This window comes from Berghia stephanieae, chromosome 2, assembly GCF_034508935.2.
Source record: "Berghia stephanieae isolate SIO BIC M18660-M18661 chromosome 2, UCSD_Bste_1.3, whole genome shotgun sequence".
NCBI classification, from domain to species: domain Eukaryota; kingdom Metazoa; phylum Mollusca; class Gastropoda; order Nudibranchia; family Aeolidiidae; genus Berghia; species Berghia stephanieae.
This window is the reverse complement of record NC_088361.1, coordinates 90,162,732-90,182,184: the sequence shown is the minus strand read 5'-3', so window position 1 is coordinate 90,182,184 and position 19,453 is coordinate 90,162,732. Positions and strand designations below refer to the sequence as shown.

The window sequence follows — 19,453 nt, the reverse complement described above, 5'->3', positions numbered from 1 at the left end:
CCATCTGCAGGTATCCGAGAAGCTGACATCAATGTTGCTGAAGGTAAAAAGAGAGCCAGAATTTTGAATTCAGAGGCCTTCAAAGCTGAGCAAGTCAACCAAGCTACAGGTTTGTAGTGTAATCAAAATCTTACCAACAAGCTTTAGTACTTAGCATTAAAAAAACCCCAACAAAATACCAAAAAAAAAAGACGAGCTTTTTCTATAGCACAATATCCACTAAATGTGCTTAATGAAGCACTTCACAAAGGGTCCCAAACCAACATCATCACTTAACATGTAGGATGAAACATGATGCCGAAAAGGCAACACCAAAATTTAATTTTGACAGAGACCATGCTCTTACAAGCTGGGTACTCATTTTACACCTGAGTATGGTGAAAGAAGAGCCTTTTCCAAGGACTCAACTTTGAGCCACTAGAGTGGGACTCGAACCCAGGGCCTGCAGGTCTGTCATACCACAAGACAACAGCCTGAAAAACACATGGTGGTGATGAATGAAAGCTGAATGGAGCCATGGGATTTTAAGTTGCAGTTGAAATATAGGGTGAAATATAAATAGAATTTTAAAATAGAATTAGTCCTAACAATAGGAAAACAAAAAGCTTTTAAAAAAAGCATTTAAAATCATGTATTTACTTTACTTTTACTAAGAGACTGGGCTGGAAAGTTTTGCAATTTCCGTAATAACTTATTCATTTTTAGGAATAATTCGTTAAAGAATACATCAAAAGAAAACCTGAAATATCAGCCACAGATTGCTTACTTTATTTTTTGACATAGTCATCGTCACAACCAACATTGAGAGCTACCAATGTCGCATCATTTGATGCATCAGCAAAAATCTGACGTCCTTTTTCTCTACAACAAGCAACATTCATGTCTTTGTCGCATTCATAGTGGTTTCCTTTGAGATACTCTTTCAATTTAGGGAAAATGGGTTTGTAGGGATTGTAGAGTGGATGTGGCAAGGTGAAAAATCCATTTACCTCAATGCTATCTGAGTTATCGTGTTGCAATATCGCATTTTTCTCGAAGTTTTGTTTTGTTCAGGTCTCCTCATTCCATGAACCTTACCCCTTGCCAAACGGTGCTATAATCAACAACCTAAGCGTCACCATAAATGCGCTTCATCCTGGTACGGATTTCAATGCGTGAACAGTGTTCAACATTCAAAAATTCAATAACAGCATGCTGCTTGAATCGAATGTCTTTAGGTGCAGCCATTTTCATTTGTTTTTTTTTTACCGAAGATGTTGACAAAAGCGATTACGTCATGCAGAGACGGTATAGACCTGAGAAATTTTGACACGCCAAAGCCAATTGGTATTTATACCAAATGTTAATGTTCTAGGTCAAATATCTTTGAAATTATAAGAAAAATTGCAAAACTTTCCAGCCCACCCTCGTATTATGATTTTGCCATTAATTTTTACATGCATTATTTATGCTCTGCACTTTCATGTATCTTATAAAAAATAAAAATTATATTACATAGAATGACTATCCTTTATTTGTACCTTTTTATTTTGTTTCCATAGGCGAAGCAGAAGCTTTAATAGCTAAAGCACGTGCAAGAGCCACAGCTGTGGAAATGTTATCTGATGCCATTGGCCAAGAGGTGCAGTTCCTTGTTTAGTATTTTGTTCTTGTTATATTCATTTCTGTTATCTACTTTTTACAGACGACAGCTTCTAATAGCTTAGTATTCACTTTATTCTATGTAAATTATGTAAATAAATAAATATTTCCATAGAATTGGTATACAGTCCTTTCCTATGTTAAGACTTGAACTCTTCAAATTAACTCAGTATCAGAAAAGAGAATTTTTAAAAAGTCGGATCCGTGTCCCAAGTACCATATGGAGGAATATTCAGGCTGATTTTTGGGGGTTTTTTTTTCGCTTGATGACTAGATTATTTAATTCTTGACGGTAATTTCCTGTTTTATTTATTTTAGAATAACTTTATAACAAAGAATGTCTATTAGCAGCTTTTACAACTATGTTGTTATGGTAGTTAGTGTCTAATAAATCTGGACATTGCAAAAAGTAGAAGAAGGGTTGCACAATTTATGAATATGAACTTATGCGATTTTTGTACAAGTAGACAATGCTTTTTGGAACATCAATTTGGATCGGTGGTTTATGTTAAACATCAGCAGTGATGTCATTTCTGATGTATGTAATTATTCATGAAGCATTTCCTTACAATTGCCACCATAATGATGGTGTGAAACTAATTGGTGTAACTATTTTTAACTTTAATTATATTTAAATTAGCTCCTTTATTTTTATTAAAGTTCGCTATTTAATTATATATATATGATTTTTTTAAAATCCAATTATCGTTCAATTCCACCAGAATGGCATGAATGCTGTATCCATGGCAGTGGCTGAACGCTACGTTGATGCCTTTAGTAACATTGCTAAGGAGGGGAATACTGTTGTTCTTCCTATGAACTCTGGGGATATTACTGGCATGGTCACACAGGTATGGACTTAAGATTTCTTCTTACTGCAACATTGGTTATCTATTATTATTTTCATATTCATTTGTTAGGTGAGAGAAAAAAATTTCCTTAATGAAAAATATGTTGTTCACAATGCCATAAAGACTTGTTTTCATCATAATTAGGATTTAATTATTTTTTTTATATTGTCAAGTGGCTGTTTTTACAATGAGAAAAGTGACAGATTGTCGTATTTACATCCAGTGTTTGGATTGAATTACTTAATCTTCATGAAAACAAAAAATAGGCAGTCTGTAATAACACTCTATGTTGAAAATCTTATGAAATTTGTACAAATTTGATATAAATATATATAACATCCAGAATATATTGAGACATTTGGAATAAGGTCATAAATAGCCTTTTTAATTTGGATTGTTTAGCTTTGGAAAATTTCTTGACATGAATCATTATATGAAGAGGTTATACATGAAATGCATTTCGGATTAATTGTTCTTGTTTGAAATTCAAGTTTTGCTTCTATTGATTACTATTTCAATGGTACAATAGGAAAACTAATCAATTTTATATAAACAGATGCAACAACCTATATTCCTATTTCTCATCAGGCGATGACAATGTACAAGGCATTATCGGCAGAGACAAATAAAGCATTACCAACCACCATTGTGGAACAAAAGGCCAAAGCACCAGAGGGAGAAAGCTGAAACCCATTGTATTAATCTCATTAAAATGTCTTGATATTGTGTAGTGTCATTTATCAAATGAGTTTTAATTTTCTGATGGAATGGTGATAAAATTAAAAATAGGTGGAGGAGGGGGGTGGGAAACATATGAATTAAATTACAAATTTGTCGCTTAATACTGTATTTTGTGAACATTGGACAAATTCTGTCGCTCATTACTTCATTATGTAATCAACATTTTCCAAAATACAGCACTCTCGCTTGGACTAAATTTTTAAAGCAGATTCTAAGGGACTGTTGTTATAGGGTCATCTATCCCCCTATCTCTTTGGTTCCTTCGTAATGGCTTACTGTGGAGTGAGATGATGACATGGTTTTGTCAGACCCTTGATGGTTTGTGTACGTCATCTCTCTCTCTCGAGAAACCATCTGGGTGTCTCCATTTTCATGGGGATTGTTTACCAGTGTTTATAGGAGACTTTGAGCAGCCTTGGGTTGCAACTGGGCTTTATTTTCTCTTTGTCTTACTTTTTCTTCTATAACCCAAGAAAGCTGCAGGCACATTCTCCTTTGTGTCTTGTAGAATTTTTCTCTTCCTAAATGCTGATATAGTTTAAAGCCTTGCAAGCCCATTAAATTTTCATGACTAAGATACCAAATTAATAATTTTCTGATGGGTGATGATAGTCTGATTGCGGGTGGTTGGATGGGAGCATCACCCTTGAATCATATACCTATGATGTTCGCATGGGTATACGATCCGATAGTGATGTCGTTTCTTCTTCTCTTTACTAGCCTATCCTGCTTCTTTGGTTTGTGATTGTATTTTTGACAGGGGATATTTTTTTTTATTTCTGTAAATCTTCTGCCTGTTTGTTCTTGGTTATTTATAATTTAGCTTATGATATCTTTAGGTTATGATTTTGATTTACATTTGTACTATTTTTGTTAGATTGCTTGTTTTTTTTTTATTGTTTCAGCGGTCTCTCATATAACCTCAATTGTGTTGGAAGAGACCTAAAGCAACAAACTGGGTGGGGATCCTGACCTCTCATAGTGGGCAGGGAGGTACATGCTGCGTCTTCTATCCCCCCATACCCGTTTCCCAATTGTTTCCTGTCATTGTCTTGGAATGAGATTACTTAGTTTTGTCCTGATCCTTGGCAGGGAGGGAAACAGTCGAATGTATAGTTATAGTTTTGGGAGATGATATTTTTTTCCTTGTAAATCATCTCTCTGTTATGCATTGTATTATGTTGAGTTTACATATTATATTATATGATTGGTAAACATTTGAGTGTATTCCTCTTAGTTGGGACCTGTGCTTGTGTCTGGATGAGACTTTTAGGTGATCTCAAACTAAGTACATTGGTGGTATGATCTTGGAGTCTACATCTGATCCCTATTTGTTCCCAGTTCCCCTATGTCTTACTTTTTCTTGGGTGCTTTAATTGTAATTCTATAACTTTTTACTATCCCATTTTCTTCCTTTTTACTGGCGCTGATATAACCTAAATGTGTTGCAAGCGCCGTAAAACCCTTAAAAACAAAAACATAAAGCAACAAACAAACAAACAAAAACAAAAAATAGTCTGATTGCAATTACGACTAGTGTTATGACCATCAAGTGTCAAAAGTGTCTCTAAATTTCTAAATCAAAAACAACAAAAGCTATGATTATGGTTATTTTAAAACAAATTGTCGGTTTGTGATATAGAGAAATTTGAATACCATTTGTAGCTCGATATCAAAATAATGAAAGAATTAGAATGTTTATTTTTCCCTCCTCAGTCAGAGATGGGGACAAAATGGCAAAAAGAATAAAGACTCAAAGCTTTTTTGCCTTTTCTTTGGGTGATATCTAACTTTACTTTGACATCGTGCTTGCCTCAGGATTTTGAGCACTAGTCTTTACTTGTCCTTGATAACAAGGTGATATGACTTACATTATGACATCATGCCATCATACCAATGTTTGTTTACTTTGTGTCATTAAACAGTCATTTGTCCTCTTGATAACACATTTTTCTAATTGAAACAAGTGTATGAGCTTTTATATTTCATTTTTGCTTTGCTGTGGAGGTTATGTGTGTGTCTGTTTCATTTTTTAAAAGTTTTATGTGTAAAAGATATTAATGGTGAGAGGGATGTGTGACTGAATGTCCTTTTATAAATCAGAAATGTTTAAAAATGATTTCATGTTTATCTGTACTAATTCCAAATTGTTGACTGATAATGTGAATGATGATAATAAATGAAGCTTCAAAATAGTTTTTTTCATATTGTGTCATTAATTTAAAACAAATCCTACTTCCTTTTAAATAACAGGCCTGTAAATCAGCTTTTCAAAAATTGTCGGAGATTGTTTTTTAACCGTTTGTTACCTCAACAGACATTAAAAATATAAATTATGCACAAAATTGTGAGACGTCGCCAAGGCATCTATGATGAAGATAATGAATATAAATAATTCATCAAACTAACATCTAATCTCAACAGAATCACCCATGTTTTCTAGAGAGAGCAAATTGGGGGTTAATGCTGTAGCACAAGGAAAAAACGAAAGTGCCTGAAGTGAGGCTTGTTGAACCCAGGACCTTCCGGACCACAATTTAATGTCTTAACCCCCCACTCACACGTGTTAATAATAGTATGGGTGAAATGTCAAACATTCTATTACAAAGACATGTCAACCGTAAATAATCTAGATCTAATTTAAAAATTGAGTGGGCAGCCAGTATAATGTGATAAATAAATAAAATAAAATTCCCTTTTTTCATCCCATAGGGGAAATTATTCTCTAGGGTCTATTCCAAGGGGAGACTGGAATAACCCAGGCATCAGCCACAATGCAGCGCCACAAATTGAGCTAGGGCGAGATGGCTTGCTCAAGGCCACACAGCGCAGCGGCGGGTGATCGAACTCAGTAACTTTCGGGTACAAAGCAAAGACCGTACCGCTGAGCCACGCTGACCCCACGCTGCTCAAGTTTTTTAAAGGAACCAAAACATCCGCTCCAGTTCTGAATTACAGTAGAATTACTTTAAACCGAAATTTTGGGGACCTTCTAAACTATTTCGGTTTAAAGACATTTTGGTTTAAAGCAAGTTCCCGTTTTGCGATGTTTTTCAAAGGTGGTACTATTTAATTGCTTATTTAATCGTATCATGGGTTGTTTCCCCTTAAATAAAGTTGTTGAATAAATGTCGTCTTGGTAACCATTTAATTTTTTAAAAATTCTTTTTTTTTCTTTTTTTTTTTGGTGTATTTAAAAAATATTTTTGGGGGTTTTGTTTTTCCATTCAAAACTTTTGAAAGAGTTGAGTCGGGATGCCGTGTTTTTTAACATATCAATCTCCGTCTTGCTCAACTTTTTTTCCATCGACTTCACATAGTATTTTATTTTTAACTCCAGCGTTTAAGCACAGTGCTTTATTTCAACATCTTTAAGTAAAATGTAAAGCTAAAATAAGATCGAAAGTTTTTGTGTGATAATTGATAATGAATGATGCGCAGCTACTCAGAGGTGAAGCGAAATGGAAATGAAAAGGCATGTCATTGCTATGCTGTCTACTACACACCCCTCTTTTGTTGAAAAGCCATTAGGTTCAAAGGCCTAATTACATAGAACCCCCCCCCCTCCTCACATACACATTTAAACAAAGTGGCATGTCAATGGTAAGTCTACACCCACCCCCCTTATTGTCGTGTTGAAAATCCAGTCCGTTCCAAAGCATCAACACACGAGCGAGAACATCTCGTCTGCGTGATTCTACAGCCATACCTCCCCCTTCGCCTGCCAGTCACCCGTTGTCTTCCTTTTCCAGTCTGCGCGATTGTGGTGTTGGTCAAGCCCATGTGCAGTGATTGAAGTGTTTGCCTACACCCCACCCCTCGCCCTCATCTTATACTTATGCCGGGCATTATTACGTGTGGCCACTTTCCCGAATTTTTGAAGAAAAATAGAGAGAGAAAAAGGGAAGGTGCTCTCAAGTTGTTTCGGTTTAAAGAAAGTCCTGCTTAGAAGTATTTCGGTTCATCGGAAGAATTTGTACAAAGATAATGAAGAAACTAGTACAATTTATTAAATTCTTTGCGGTTCATGGTATTTTTCGGTTTAGCTTCTTTCGGTTTAAAGTGATTTTACTGTAATTATTTGCTTTCACTTATAAAAATGTTGTCAAAATTCCCCTCCAGCAATGTTCAGACAAACAATTGCAATATACAAAGAAATAGTGATTTAATTATTCACTTTTATTGTAAAAATATTGTTAAATTCCTCTCCAGAATGTTTTTTCTTTTTTCAGATGAACAATTGTAACTGGGTGGGGTTCCTACCTCCCATAGCGGGCAGGGAGGTACTTGCTGTGTCTTCTATCCCCTCTTATCTGTTTTCCAACTTGCGTTCTCTCTTTGTCTTGGAATGAGGTTATTTGGTTTTGTCCTGGCCCTGGCCGGAGTCCTAGCTGTGAGGGAAACAGTCAAATGCATAGTTATTGTTTTGGGAGATATTTTTACCTTGTAAATCATCTCTCTGTTATGTATTATTATATGTGTTATTTTGAATTTATAATGTAAGCATTTGAGTGTATTCCTCTTTGTTGGATTTTGTGCTTGTGTCTGGATGAGACTTATAGGTGGTCTAAAACTAAGTACTTTGATAGTGTGTTCTTAGAATCTACATCCCTATTTGTTCCCAGTTCCCCTGTCTTACTTTTTCTTGGGTGGTTTAATTGTAATTCTAGAACTTTTTACTATCCCATTTTCTTCCTTTTTACTGGCGCTGATATAACCTAAATGTGTTGCAAGCGCCGTAAAACCCTTAAAAACAAACAAACAATTGTAAAATACAAAGAATACTAATGTCGAAAATTGTTTGTGGAAACTGTTACAGCATATTCTGTTAAATCCTGTATGAGGACATACGATGATAGGAAACGTCTCACATGTGTGTTGAACAACTGGCACGAGAGGAAGAGCCAACATGGGAGCAGTGAATGAGAGTGAGAGGCAGTCGCAGATGATGACTGTGAAAAGGGGAATCCCAGGGACAGTTGCAATTATTCAGTAGTAAAAGAGTGCAAGAGACAGTACAGTTTATGTAACCAACCACAGTTTTGAATTTCTGTTATTTTTTTTTTTTTTGGGTAGGAGAAAATTTCTTAAAATTTATTTTATCTATAGTGTTTGCTGTGGTATAAAATTATTGGGCTGTCAAATTTCAGACAATTGTCTGAGAATTTACAGGCCAACTTTATTAATTAATCAATACTTATCCACCATCTTTTTTTTTTTTTCCAGATAGTTCAATGGGGGGGGGGGGGGGGGGATTGACCATCCCTCGAGTGTTGATTCCTTCCACAACCTTTTTATTTATTTTATTCGCATTTATTATTTGTCCTTTCCAAAATAAGTATTTTGAATTTTGACAACAATAAAGACATTGTCGAATGTAATGCAGGGAAATTACAAGAAATTATGTTCCATTGTATAATTTTTATTCAAATATAAATTGTAAAAATGTTAATTGCCAATGAGCATCACAATGATAAAGAAAAGTAATCTGGTTTAATCAGAGCACCAATAAATAAACAACATTATAAGAGGTTTGTTTTGTATTTTTTCTCTTCTTTTATCATTAAAAAAAAAATTCAGTAACTAAATATTGAATTTTTTAATGATATGGACTAATAGTTAGTTGGGTTTATTATCATTATTATTACTTATTAATACATAAACAAATGTCATTTTTTTCGCTAATTTACAATCTTTACGTTCTAAACTCAGGAAATGTACTAGTTACTGGTATTTCACAAGTTTACGAACGATATCCAGTTGTAAATAGTGGATGCATTAGTCTACAAGAAAATTGTTTTTATTTTCACTCAATGATACCCTTAAAAACCCATAAAAATGTAAAAAAAAAGTTCATTACTATGGTCTTGGAATAAAAAAAATAAAAACAAAGGATGTAACTGCTTATTTCTGATGGTAAATACTGCTTATTTCCACAAATGAATAATATGATAAACATTTCCGTTAAAACAAAAATTCTCAGATATTTCATATTTAATTGGCAGAGTTATAAACACGAAAATGAGAATATTTTCTCGATGAAGAAATTTCAGGGACCAAGAACTTAGGTAGTCAATGCTCTCAACTCTTAGTGACTGAATTGTCAAAGAATAAGAAGATTATCTGCATTCATTTTGTTTCTAATTATTATCGATTTTGTGAAGCACTGGATGCTTGGTTTCATAAATTAAGTAAGAGTATTGAGTACTAGTCACAAGATGCCAACTTCAAGAATCAGAAATGTGTAATTTGGGTGTATAAAATGTGTCATTTCCAAAAAAAAAAAAGAGTAATCCAGTGCAGTTCTCATTTCACAAGTAAAATCGAGCACCGTTCACAGCGTCGTGACACTTTATAAATACTCTTTTAATACAAGGAAAACGGTGGCTTGACAAAAACATGTAATTTTTTTAAGATGTGCATAATTTTCGTTCTGGCACCATTTTTACATTAAAATTTCTTATATTTTCATAATATTTGGTATCTCTGGTGAGGTCAACTGATTTAAGCCTTATAAAGGCTGCTTGTTTTTATTGAAACTAGTCACTGACTATTGTCCATTTTAATTAACACATATGATGAGGAACATATAAATTGTGGTGGAATAGACATACGAGTCCAGATTAGGATTAAGTTACAAGACCAGGCGCAGGGAATTTGTGACTGAACTTTCTAAATGTGGTCAAGATTGTGACTCAGACCCGATCAGACATTTATATTGAGATTGAGAGGGCAAAAAGTTAAGTTACGTAAGTTGGTGAAGAATATGGCAGTTGAACATGACTTACATATATGACCTGACCAAAAATGCTGAAGTCAAACCTAATCTGTATGTAAGACAATCATTACTTAAGCAGAGCCTCATTATTTTAATTTACTTCTTTACCTAGTCACTTTCTCACCTTTATTCTTCAATTTAAATTTCTGCAGCTGTGATATAATTACAATCAGAATCACTTGCTTATCACATTCTTTCTCCGGCTCCTCTTTAAATTGCTTAACATATTAAATTTTAATATAAAACGCAAGAATGCTGGTGTTTATCAGTGTTGCATCTCCAATGTGTCATTTTTTTAAAAAATGCAATGCAAAGCACTGGTTTGTGTATGTCATGAGAGCATGGAGAGGTAAATTTAGAGACTTGTCACCTTCTGACACAACTTTCAATCTGTTTATTTGTTTGAAATCAAACATCACATATTATTTCAACAACTGCAACCAACCATGGCACTGGAGAAATTACCTGGCAAATCGCCAGTTTACTGATTAAGAATCAACTGATTAGGGCCCGAAAGGCAATGTGGACATGAGTATCAACAAATCAACGTCCCAACTTGATAATTACTCAAAGTCTACCAGTGACTCTTTCATTTATTAATGGGCTGAATTCACAAGTGGGGAATGCTGTCTGTGAAGGAACCAGCATGTCTATCAAGAAGTAGATTGTGCCAGCCATGCCTGAAATATAGATTGAAATATATAACTAATGAAAAATCCGAAGAATTCAATGCAGTAAAGGAATTTAAAGTTTCAACGTTTTCCAAATTTGTTCCATATACAAATTGTTTACTAAAGCTGCAAGGAACATAAAATTCATTTAAGTTTTATGACAATTAAAATGGTGTAATATTTTTAGATTTATAAGTACCGTATCATACTTTCCCAAAGTAGTTTCAAATCTATGTGAACTAATAGATTTGAAAATATTTTTCAGGCTTCTGACTGGTACTTAGCACCTACCTCTTAACCGTTTAACCAAAAACAAAAACAAAAAAGAACCAAACCACTAAAGCACTGCTTCTATGAATGTAAACAATCAACAAAAATGTAAGATGTACAAAAGTTTGTTTTGTTCTCTTCTCTTTTTTTCTTTTATTTTTTTTGGATAACTAAAAATCAAAAGAATAAACAATTCCAGTGTATGACAACATACAAGATAAATAGTTTTTCTGTGTAATAAATTTTTGTAATGTCTATTTTATTAAATTTTTCTTCAGAATTTAAGCAGTTTGGGATAAGAGCTGATTAATAAAAAATATCTTCTTTCTTTTTTTTTTTTTGGGGGGGGGGGGGGGGGGGGGAGAGAGGGGGGATGGGGGCTTCATATCATCATTATTCAAAGAAGAAAGGTTTACACGTTAATTAAATTCTTAGTTACAGATAAATCTGGTCTCATTAAATATTTGCATGAGTTTTCTCATAAGTCGTATAGTTTCTCTTGTCCTTGCATTAAACCAGCTCTCTACTAAGCCCCTGCATAGTGTCGTCCTTTCTCACATTATCTTGCAACTAAAGTTAGATTCAATTTTTTTTTTTTTTAAAGGATTTTTTAAAAAAGCATTAACTAAAAATAATTGCAGTAAATGGAAGCCAGTTTCTTATATCTTTCTATCCAAGTCAGAGTCTCATCTTACCTTCGAACATTGAATAAGGGCGATCAGGGGTACGGCATCCATGCTTGCCATAATCACAACACCATTCTGCAAACTGATAAAATGGACAAACTTTTACATACAAGAGTTCAATAAGATTCTCCTATATCAATACACATATATTATCTTTTGTTGTGAAATTGTTTATTGTGAATGAACTTATAGACATTTTAAAAAGAGTCAAAAGAAGCCAAAATGCTACTGTAAGACGCTGTATTCTCCTATTCAACTAAATCAATGTTGTGACGCAGCGATCCCACCCCACTCCAAACCCTTGTAACATGTCAAATATTAAGTTATCCCCCTCAACATATTAACAATGTAGTAAATAAATAATAATAAAGTTCCCTTTATTCATCCTCAAGAGGAAATTTGTCTTAGGGTCTATTCCAAAAGAAGATTGGAATAAATCAGGTGTCAGCCACATTGCAGCACTGCAAAGTGAGCTAGGGAAAGGTGACTTGCTCAAGGCCACATATGCGGTGGATAGTCAGACTTGTTCCTTTTCAGGTCTGAATCAATGCCGCTGAGCTGTGTTGCCAACCCCTCCCCCCTTCCCATCAAGTTGTTATGGCAAGACACAGTTTGCTCGAACTACGGTATCCAAACTCTTTTGCATGTCCTGAGGAGTTCGAGGAATCAGTGTTTGAGTGTATGGTATATTTATATTATAATTTATTGAACTAGATGGATGAAGTCGACAAAATATTAAAATGCAATGATTTGACAATTTTTAAAAATATTTGAATTCATCTCATTAAAGCATTTTACTCTTTTTCGTTTCCAATTCATTAGGAAGAAAATTTTAAGTGGTTTATATTTACTTTGAAGCTACCAAGTTTGAAGTAGATGAAATTAAACATGTTACCCTTTATTGAGGACTAAATAAAACTTACCTTGTAGGCGTAATGGACGTATTTTTCTTCCCCAGTAAGTTTGTAAAGGGTAAGAAATGTGTAGGCATTCCCTGCGGTTCCATGACACAGTCCATAACCCTTCCTCAGTAAACCTCTCTTCCAAACCACTTGACCACAGTCTTTTGCTGCCTGGAGGTATCGTTTGTCTTTAAAGATCTGGACATGATTGGGGAGATTGTAATATTGTAAATTAATGTGAATTAAATTATGTATTATGCCTTAAGTCAACAAATTAGTTTGAGATCACCTAAAAGTCTCAGCCAGACACAAGCACAGGTCCCCACTAAGAGGGACACACTCAAATGTTTACAAATCATATGTAATACATACACAAAACATAATATAGTCCATAACAAAGCAATGATTTACAAGGAATAAAATATCATCTCCCAAAATTAACTATACAATTGACTGTTTCCCTCTCAGCCAGGGCCAGGAAAAACCAAGTAATCTCATTCCAATACAAAGACAGAAAGCATATTGGAAAACAGATACAGGGGGATAGAAGACAGTAAATGCCTCCCTGCCTACTATGGGAGAAATGCAATTGCAATCACCTACCTGGTAAGCTAAGCCAAACATGTGTACCCAGCCAGGAGCCCCATGGCACCAATGAACTAATTTATCTCCACTACTGCTTCCAATTGAAGAGGGGCAATTCCCCGATGCAAATTGTAGTGTCAGCATAAAATCAATGCAAGGACGCACTAGTTGATGTATCTCTTCTTGAAGTGTTGGTTCTTTTACCTGAAAAAAAAATACGTCGAGTCTTTGTATTCTGCTTCAGGTCCAGGTATTCTTAAGTACTGCTAAAATGCACCTCCCCCCTCTTCCCCCTCTAAAAAATAGTTTCAGTAAAAGTGATGTAGAGGCATTGACTTATATTTCTTAAAAACTGGGCCTATTATTTGTCTTACCAAAGTCAATTGTCAATAACAAACTTTTCACAGCAAGGAAGAAGACACTGAAGTCGGTTGTCTTATCACTTGACTAGAAGCAAGAGTCATGTGAGAAGAGCAATAAAGAGTTGAACAAAACAAAAAAAAAAGTTTTTTTATGGTCCCGAATCAATCCCATCATTGTTAGCAGTGCTTCATATAGTAAACGCCTCATCAATAAAAGTGACATTTTATCAATTTTTCTTGTTTTGTTTTGCTTTTATAAGGATTTAAATAAACTTTTTTTGTAGATTTGATTTATTTCACATATGATATGTGTATAAAATCAAAAATATTTCAAATGTTTCAAGTTAAAAACCTGTAGCTTGGAAATTTTTTTCTAATAATAAAGGGGGCGAACCTGCAACAATATGTAGTATATTCCAGCCAATCCATGAGCAGCCCCTAAATAAGGCTTTCCATGCCATTCATACATTAGAGGATGGGAGCACCTTTGCTCCCGACTCAATTTCTTTCCCGATTTCAGCACAGCCTGAACTACCTGTTTAAAAGAAAGAGAAAAAAAAACACATATTGGAAAGATGTCTCAGAATCATATGAGTATGAGTGTGCAGCTATGTGGTCTTGTGGCATAAGACTTGCCTTCAGACTGGTAGATCCTGTGATCCAGTCCCGCTCTGAGCTATGCAAAGTCGAGTCCTTGGAAAAGGCTCATTACTCACTTTCTCTCATCATACTCGGGTTAAAATGAGTACCTGGACATTGACAGCATTGCCACTGTAAAACCAATTGTAATATTGTCTTACGGGTGTCATATTTCATCTTACATTTTAAGTGTTACTGTTTGCTAGAGACCCCTTGTAAAGTGCTTTAAGCAGTTTAGTGGCTATTGCGCTCAATTTATTTAAAATTAAATAAATAATTTGTATTTCTCATTATTATGCCGCATCAATACTAAAATGGTTCATTTGGAGCAACTCAAATTTACATTCTTGAAATAAAAAATATTATAGTCAAATATACCTCAAATCTTCAGCAGCCTTTCTCACCCACGGATAAAAGTGTCAAAGAGTGATTAGGAGCACAGTGTTCATCATATATAAATGCTTAAGAAATACTATTATCTATAAACAAAAATAGAAAATGGGAGTGGAATGGACTAATATTGATAGATTAAAAAAAAATAGTAGTCCTTCAGAGCCATTAGGCCAATGGAGTCGATTTCTCCTAGCTTCGATAGCATGAAATGGATTGTTGCAATTGCTTGCTACCTTTTGGATGGGACGCTGCTAAACTACAAAGTACTTTCCACCAGATCTAACAGACCTAGTTACCCAATCACTCCTGGGTGGATGAGGGTAAAAATTCTTTAACTTCATCTGGGATCAATCTCAGTCCCTTTGCGTGTGAAGTGAGTGCTTTACCAACTGAGCAATCAAGACCCCATGACAGTCAGATTGATGGTATAAAAATCTTGTTACTGCAAACCATTTCAAGGAAGTTTCAGGATCTGAATATATATTCATATTATGAAAAAATTATATTTCCACTTCACTCAAAATTGGTTTCTATGGATTCTTTTCACTCATCTTTGGGACATGGTAACATTTTTCGTTTGTTATTTTTTTTTTTCATTTGCTTTTATAAATTTCATCAAATAATTTGGACATGTTGTGAGGATTAAAAACGAAAGATTCACAACAAAAAAGGCTGAAATTGGACATAATTTTTATGAACGATTACCCGGATGACACAATCCCTGCTGATACTGTCGACACCACAGTATTTCTGGACAAACATGAGTGATGACAGATAACCACATCGACCATATAAAAGCTCATCTGGCAGTTCCTTATCACTGCAAACAGTATCACACAGTTGTTCCAACCTTTAGATTATAAAAAAAAAAAAATCACAAATTTTCCAGATCATTTTTATTTTTTTCTCAGTTATGTGACCATTATCTTTTTAACTTTAGAATTGAGTTGAGACCATTTGCTCTCCCCCATAATTGAACTGGTGCATTTGTTTTTTACAAATTTCATATTCAATTAAATATAAATTCAGCCTGAAAGTCGAACAAACTGATATTTCTTAGTTGTGAATGCGATTATGAAAACTGATATCAATTTTATCTAGTTTGACTCTTTATATTAATCAAGTTCAAAACATTTTGCTTAAACTCACTGCATTATATATTCTTGCTGAGACTTAGCGTTTCCAATTTCATGTGCCAATACTGCTCCAATAGCAAAAGGTCCTGCATCACCGCAAAGGAAAGTAACCCTTGATCCTTTTCTTCTTTTCAGTGAAATTTTAAGCCACTCTGTTGCCTTGGACAAATGGAACTGGCGATGACTTTCTTTTAATTTTAAGGCCGCATGTAAATGTAAAAGTGCATAACCTGGCAAAACAAACACAAGAAATTTATTTATGAAGAAAAGGGATTGAAATGTATCTTTAAAAGGAGTACTAAAACATTTATTTGGAATGTTGGCATACTATATTTGTTGTTTATGCACATTATGATTATAATTTTGTTTCAAAAAGTATAAAAACTATCAATACCTATTTGCTTGCTAGATCATCTTTGATGACGAGAAAACATTGTAATTTACTTTCAATAAAAATTATACAAAATGTGCGAACCTCTCAATTCTTATCATGAAAAGGTGAACGTGTTGCTGAAAAATAAAAATGGAGTCTCTAAAAAAGTAAATTTCAATTAAATTAAGAGCTATAATTCATTGAAGATATATATATATATATATATATATATATATATATATATATATATATATATATATATATATTATATATATATATATGAATCGAATTTCTTCAAAAAGAGAAGAGAAAAAAAAAAACAACAACAAAAAACAACCACTAAAAAAATTCCTGAATGGTGCAATTATAATCACTTTGAATTTTAACTAATTTTTTACTTTCATCTGATTCATTGCAACATAACAGTGATGCAGTGGATCACAAAGTTATGCCTATGACTATGACAGACTGATTTTTCACAACCGTCTACTGATTGATAACTGGCTGAAATTTAACATAAGCTTATTTTATTCATAATAGTAATAGGCATAATACAGGCAAAGTTGAAAATATTTTTTATTTATTCCCATTTCTTCTAGGCTGTCACTTTTCAGAGTTTATCTTTCCCAAAAAGTTAGATACGTCAATTTTAAGTAGGTATACCAATTTTTTATTTTTTAAATTTCCATGCACTTCAATCACTGATTATGCTGTAAAATCTTTTCAAAATGAACCCTAAAACTGAAGTGCTCATAATTGTCGACTTTTCGAACAATTTATAATCCTTATAATATACAAAGCCTCCTGTTTACAGTTCTTGAATTAAAAACATGAAAGAAAAAAACCCAGAATATATAGATCATCAAAATTATAAAGCTTTCTATTTCTACAAATATTTAATTGACTTGCAACTTGCTAAAAAAATCTAAAAGTTTGTCAACGCCAGTTTGCAAACAAAAGCAAATTTCTGAGATAAAAATAATTTCTAAAGACCCCTTTTGTTTTTCTCATTACAGATGACATACATTATTTCTATTAAGTTCAAATGAATCACTGCACTTACCAGCTGTGCCTGTATAAACTGAATTGTCACTACCATCATTCTCAGCTCTTGATTCTAGAATTTGGAGCAGATTTTGTATCGCACCTTGCAATTTGGAGGAATATGTACCTCTCAGCTGAATTTTTTTAAAATGAAAAATATCAAAAATATTCTATGTCATTGTAATACATCTCATTGAAGACACAACAAAATAGAAATTGGAAATATAATGTGTGGCTAATACTAGTAAAATCGAACTGTTCAAGTTAATTACTTATATGCCATATCAATGGGGACTCAACAAATAACGAAAATTTTCAATTCTTGTCAAACTTTAAACCTTTCAAAAGATAGGTGAGCCATCCTTTCAATTTTCGGGTCTCCACTTCTGGAACTCTCTCCCATCACATGTGAGATGCTCAGTTTCAAGGTTCAAATCACGACTGAAATATCACCTTTTTTATAACACCCACATTTGAAAATCTTAATATTTCTCAGTAGGATTGTTTTTACATGTCCTTGTTACAGTTGCACGGGGAAAAGCGCTAACTATAAGTATAAGTGCTATTCATTACTATTATAATGGCCAGATATAGGAAGATGACACACGTCAGTTTTTTCAAATTTAGAATCCAATGACAGAAACACCATTGGTCAAAGTGAAGAAAAAAGGACAATCAATAATTTCTTCTGGACAAAGGAAATACTACATCTGTAACATCTGCTCAGGTAGGAATAGTAAAGTTTACAACTGATTTTATGATTCCATCTTTATATTAAGAAAGAATATTTTTAATGTTTAGGCTTAGGCTTTTTGATAAGAAGTAAAAGGTGCTATCTAGATCTAACTGCTATCAGAATCAACAGAGCAAGTGAGCAAGCAATTTGTTGTCTGGATAAGTTTATAAAGTTTATATTTATAAGGCGGCTAAGGCTATACTAGAACTATAAGGTTATAGACGTCTATGTATTATAATTATTCGTTGACGAAAATGATGATTACAAATTGATTTCTATCTAATGACAGTTTTCATCTGGGGGAGACCTTCCGCACGTCCCTTAAAACTTAGACTTAGTGCCAGGTAGCTGTAGGCAATTCAGTAAGTGTGACCGTGGGGAGATTATAAATAAAGTAAGAGTAAGAGTAAGAGTCAAGAGCAGCTGTGTTGTATTGTAAGTGAAAACAAAAACCAAAACACCTTTAATCCATCCTCAAAATAGGTTTCTCCCGCATGATCTGACAATTCATTTTTAAATTCTCGTGGCTCTGACATTGCAACTTCAGAACATTTCCTTTGGAACCTTTCTTGTTTTGATAATATTAGTTAAGCAAACGGTGTCTTCAGCCCGATCAAAACAAAAACAATCAACAGTCTGAGGCCGGTGGGTTGCTTATCAAGTGTTTCCAAACAAATCCATCTTTAAAAAAAAACAAATGTGAATTAATTGTGTTGGAAAATTATTGGTCTATTATCATTTATTGCGGTGGTTTATTGATAAATTAATTTAAACATTGTTTTATAAATTTATAAGTATTTCTTGACTAGATTCAATATTTATCCAGCGGTCTGCAGTCTTGTCCGTTCTCGTTCGCAATCCAAAATGTTTAGTACTGAAACACTACCTTGCCTAATATTTTTTTCAAAACACAAAATTATGATGATGAATGATGTGAAATTCGAAAGGATCTCAGAGATGACAATATTTTTTTCTGGCTATTGAAATCAAGAAATACCGCCATTTAATGGCACTAAAAGTAAAAGTAAAAAGTAAGTAACGCTACGTCATGTTTAGAATATTTAATTAGACTGAGGTGATATTTTATTACAAGACGACTGTAGCCTACCACCACTCTAGGTACTTACTTGAGAGTCACTTGACTCACTCTCTAACTCTAACCCGAACTCTTACTCTTACACTTACACTACACAGCGTTGCGCCAAATTTTTATTTCGGTCTCATTATTATATACATTCGAACCAACGCAAAAACATTATTTATTACAACAATGCTATAGCATCGTACCCTCGGAAACTGAACGTCCTAGAGTCCTAGCCTAGTCCTATCTTAGTATTCGTAGAGAGTCTAAAATTATTGATTTATTTGAGATCAGTATTTGTGTGCCATGTTTCTTTTTACCTTTGATTTTTAAAATTTATTGTTATTATTCTTTAATTTTATTATCATTGTATAAACGTACATCGGTAATCACTAAGCAACGTGCAAAACTACAATCTAAAACTATTTAAACTTAAACTTAAACCTCATGGACGTATAATATTTCATTATTTAAAAACGATGCGTTTTTTAACACCGCCAACAGAGGTGCATAAAAACGGTGCATTTTTTACACCGCCAATGGAGGTGCATAAAAACGGTGCAT

At 33.8% G+C, this 19,453-nt stretch overlaps 2 protein-coding genes across 2 annotated transcripts in view; one reads left to right on the top strand and one right to left on the bottom strand.

Annotated features, from left to right (window-relative positions):
- Positions 1–5,428, top strand: part of LOC144965810 (stomatin-like protein 2, mitochondrial) — a 15,078-nt gene extending 9,650 nt beyond the window's left edge. Inside the window, exons 8-11 of the mRNA XM_078901552.1 lie at positions 11–109; positions 1,542–1,621; positions 2,364–2,492; positions 3,081–5,428. Coding sequence (XP_078757678.1) covers positions 11–109; positions 1,542–1,621; positions 2,364–2,492; positions 3,081–3,179 — 407 coding nt within the window. The 3' untranslated portion in view covers positions 3,180–5,428. The remainder of the gene's footprint in view (positions 1–10; positions 110–1,541; positions 1,622–2,363; positions 2,493–3,080) is intronic.
- Positions 5,429–8,634: 3,206 nt separating this feature from the next.
- Positions 8,635–18,662, bottom strand: LOC144965809 (lanC-like protein 2). Its single transcript, XM_078901551.1, has 9 exons — positions 18,270–18,662; positions 17,092–17,206; positions 15,669–15,885; positions 15,225–15,369; positions 13,882–14,022; positions 13,144–13,329; positions 12,562–12,738; positions 11,648–11,720; positions 8,635–10,691 (listed from the first exon to the last, which is right to left on the bottom strand). The coding sequence occupies exons 1-9, from the start codon at positions 18,342–18,344 to the stop codon at positions 10,579–10,581; spliced, it is 1,242 nt and encodes a 413-aa protein (XP_078757677.1). The 5' UTR covers positions 18,345–18,662; the 3' UTR covers positions 8,635–10,578.
- Positions 18,663–19,453: the final 791 nt, after the last annotated feature.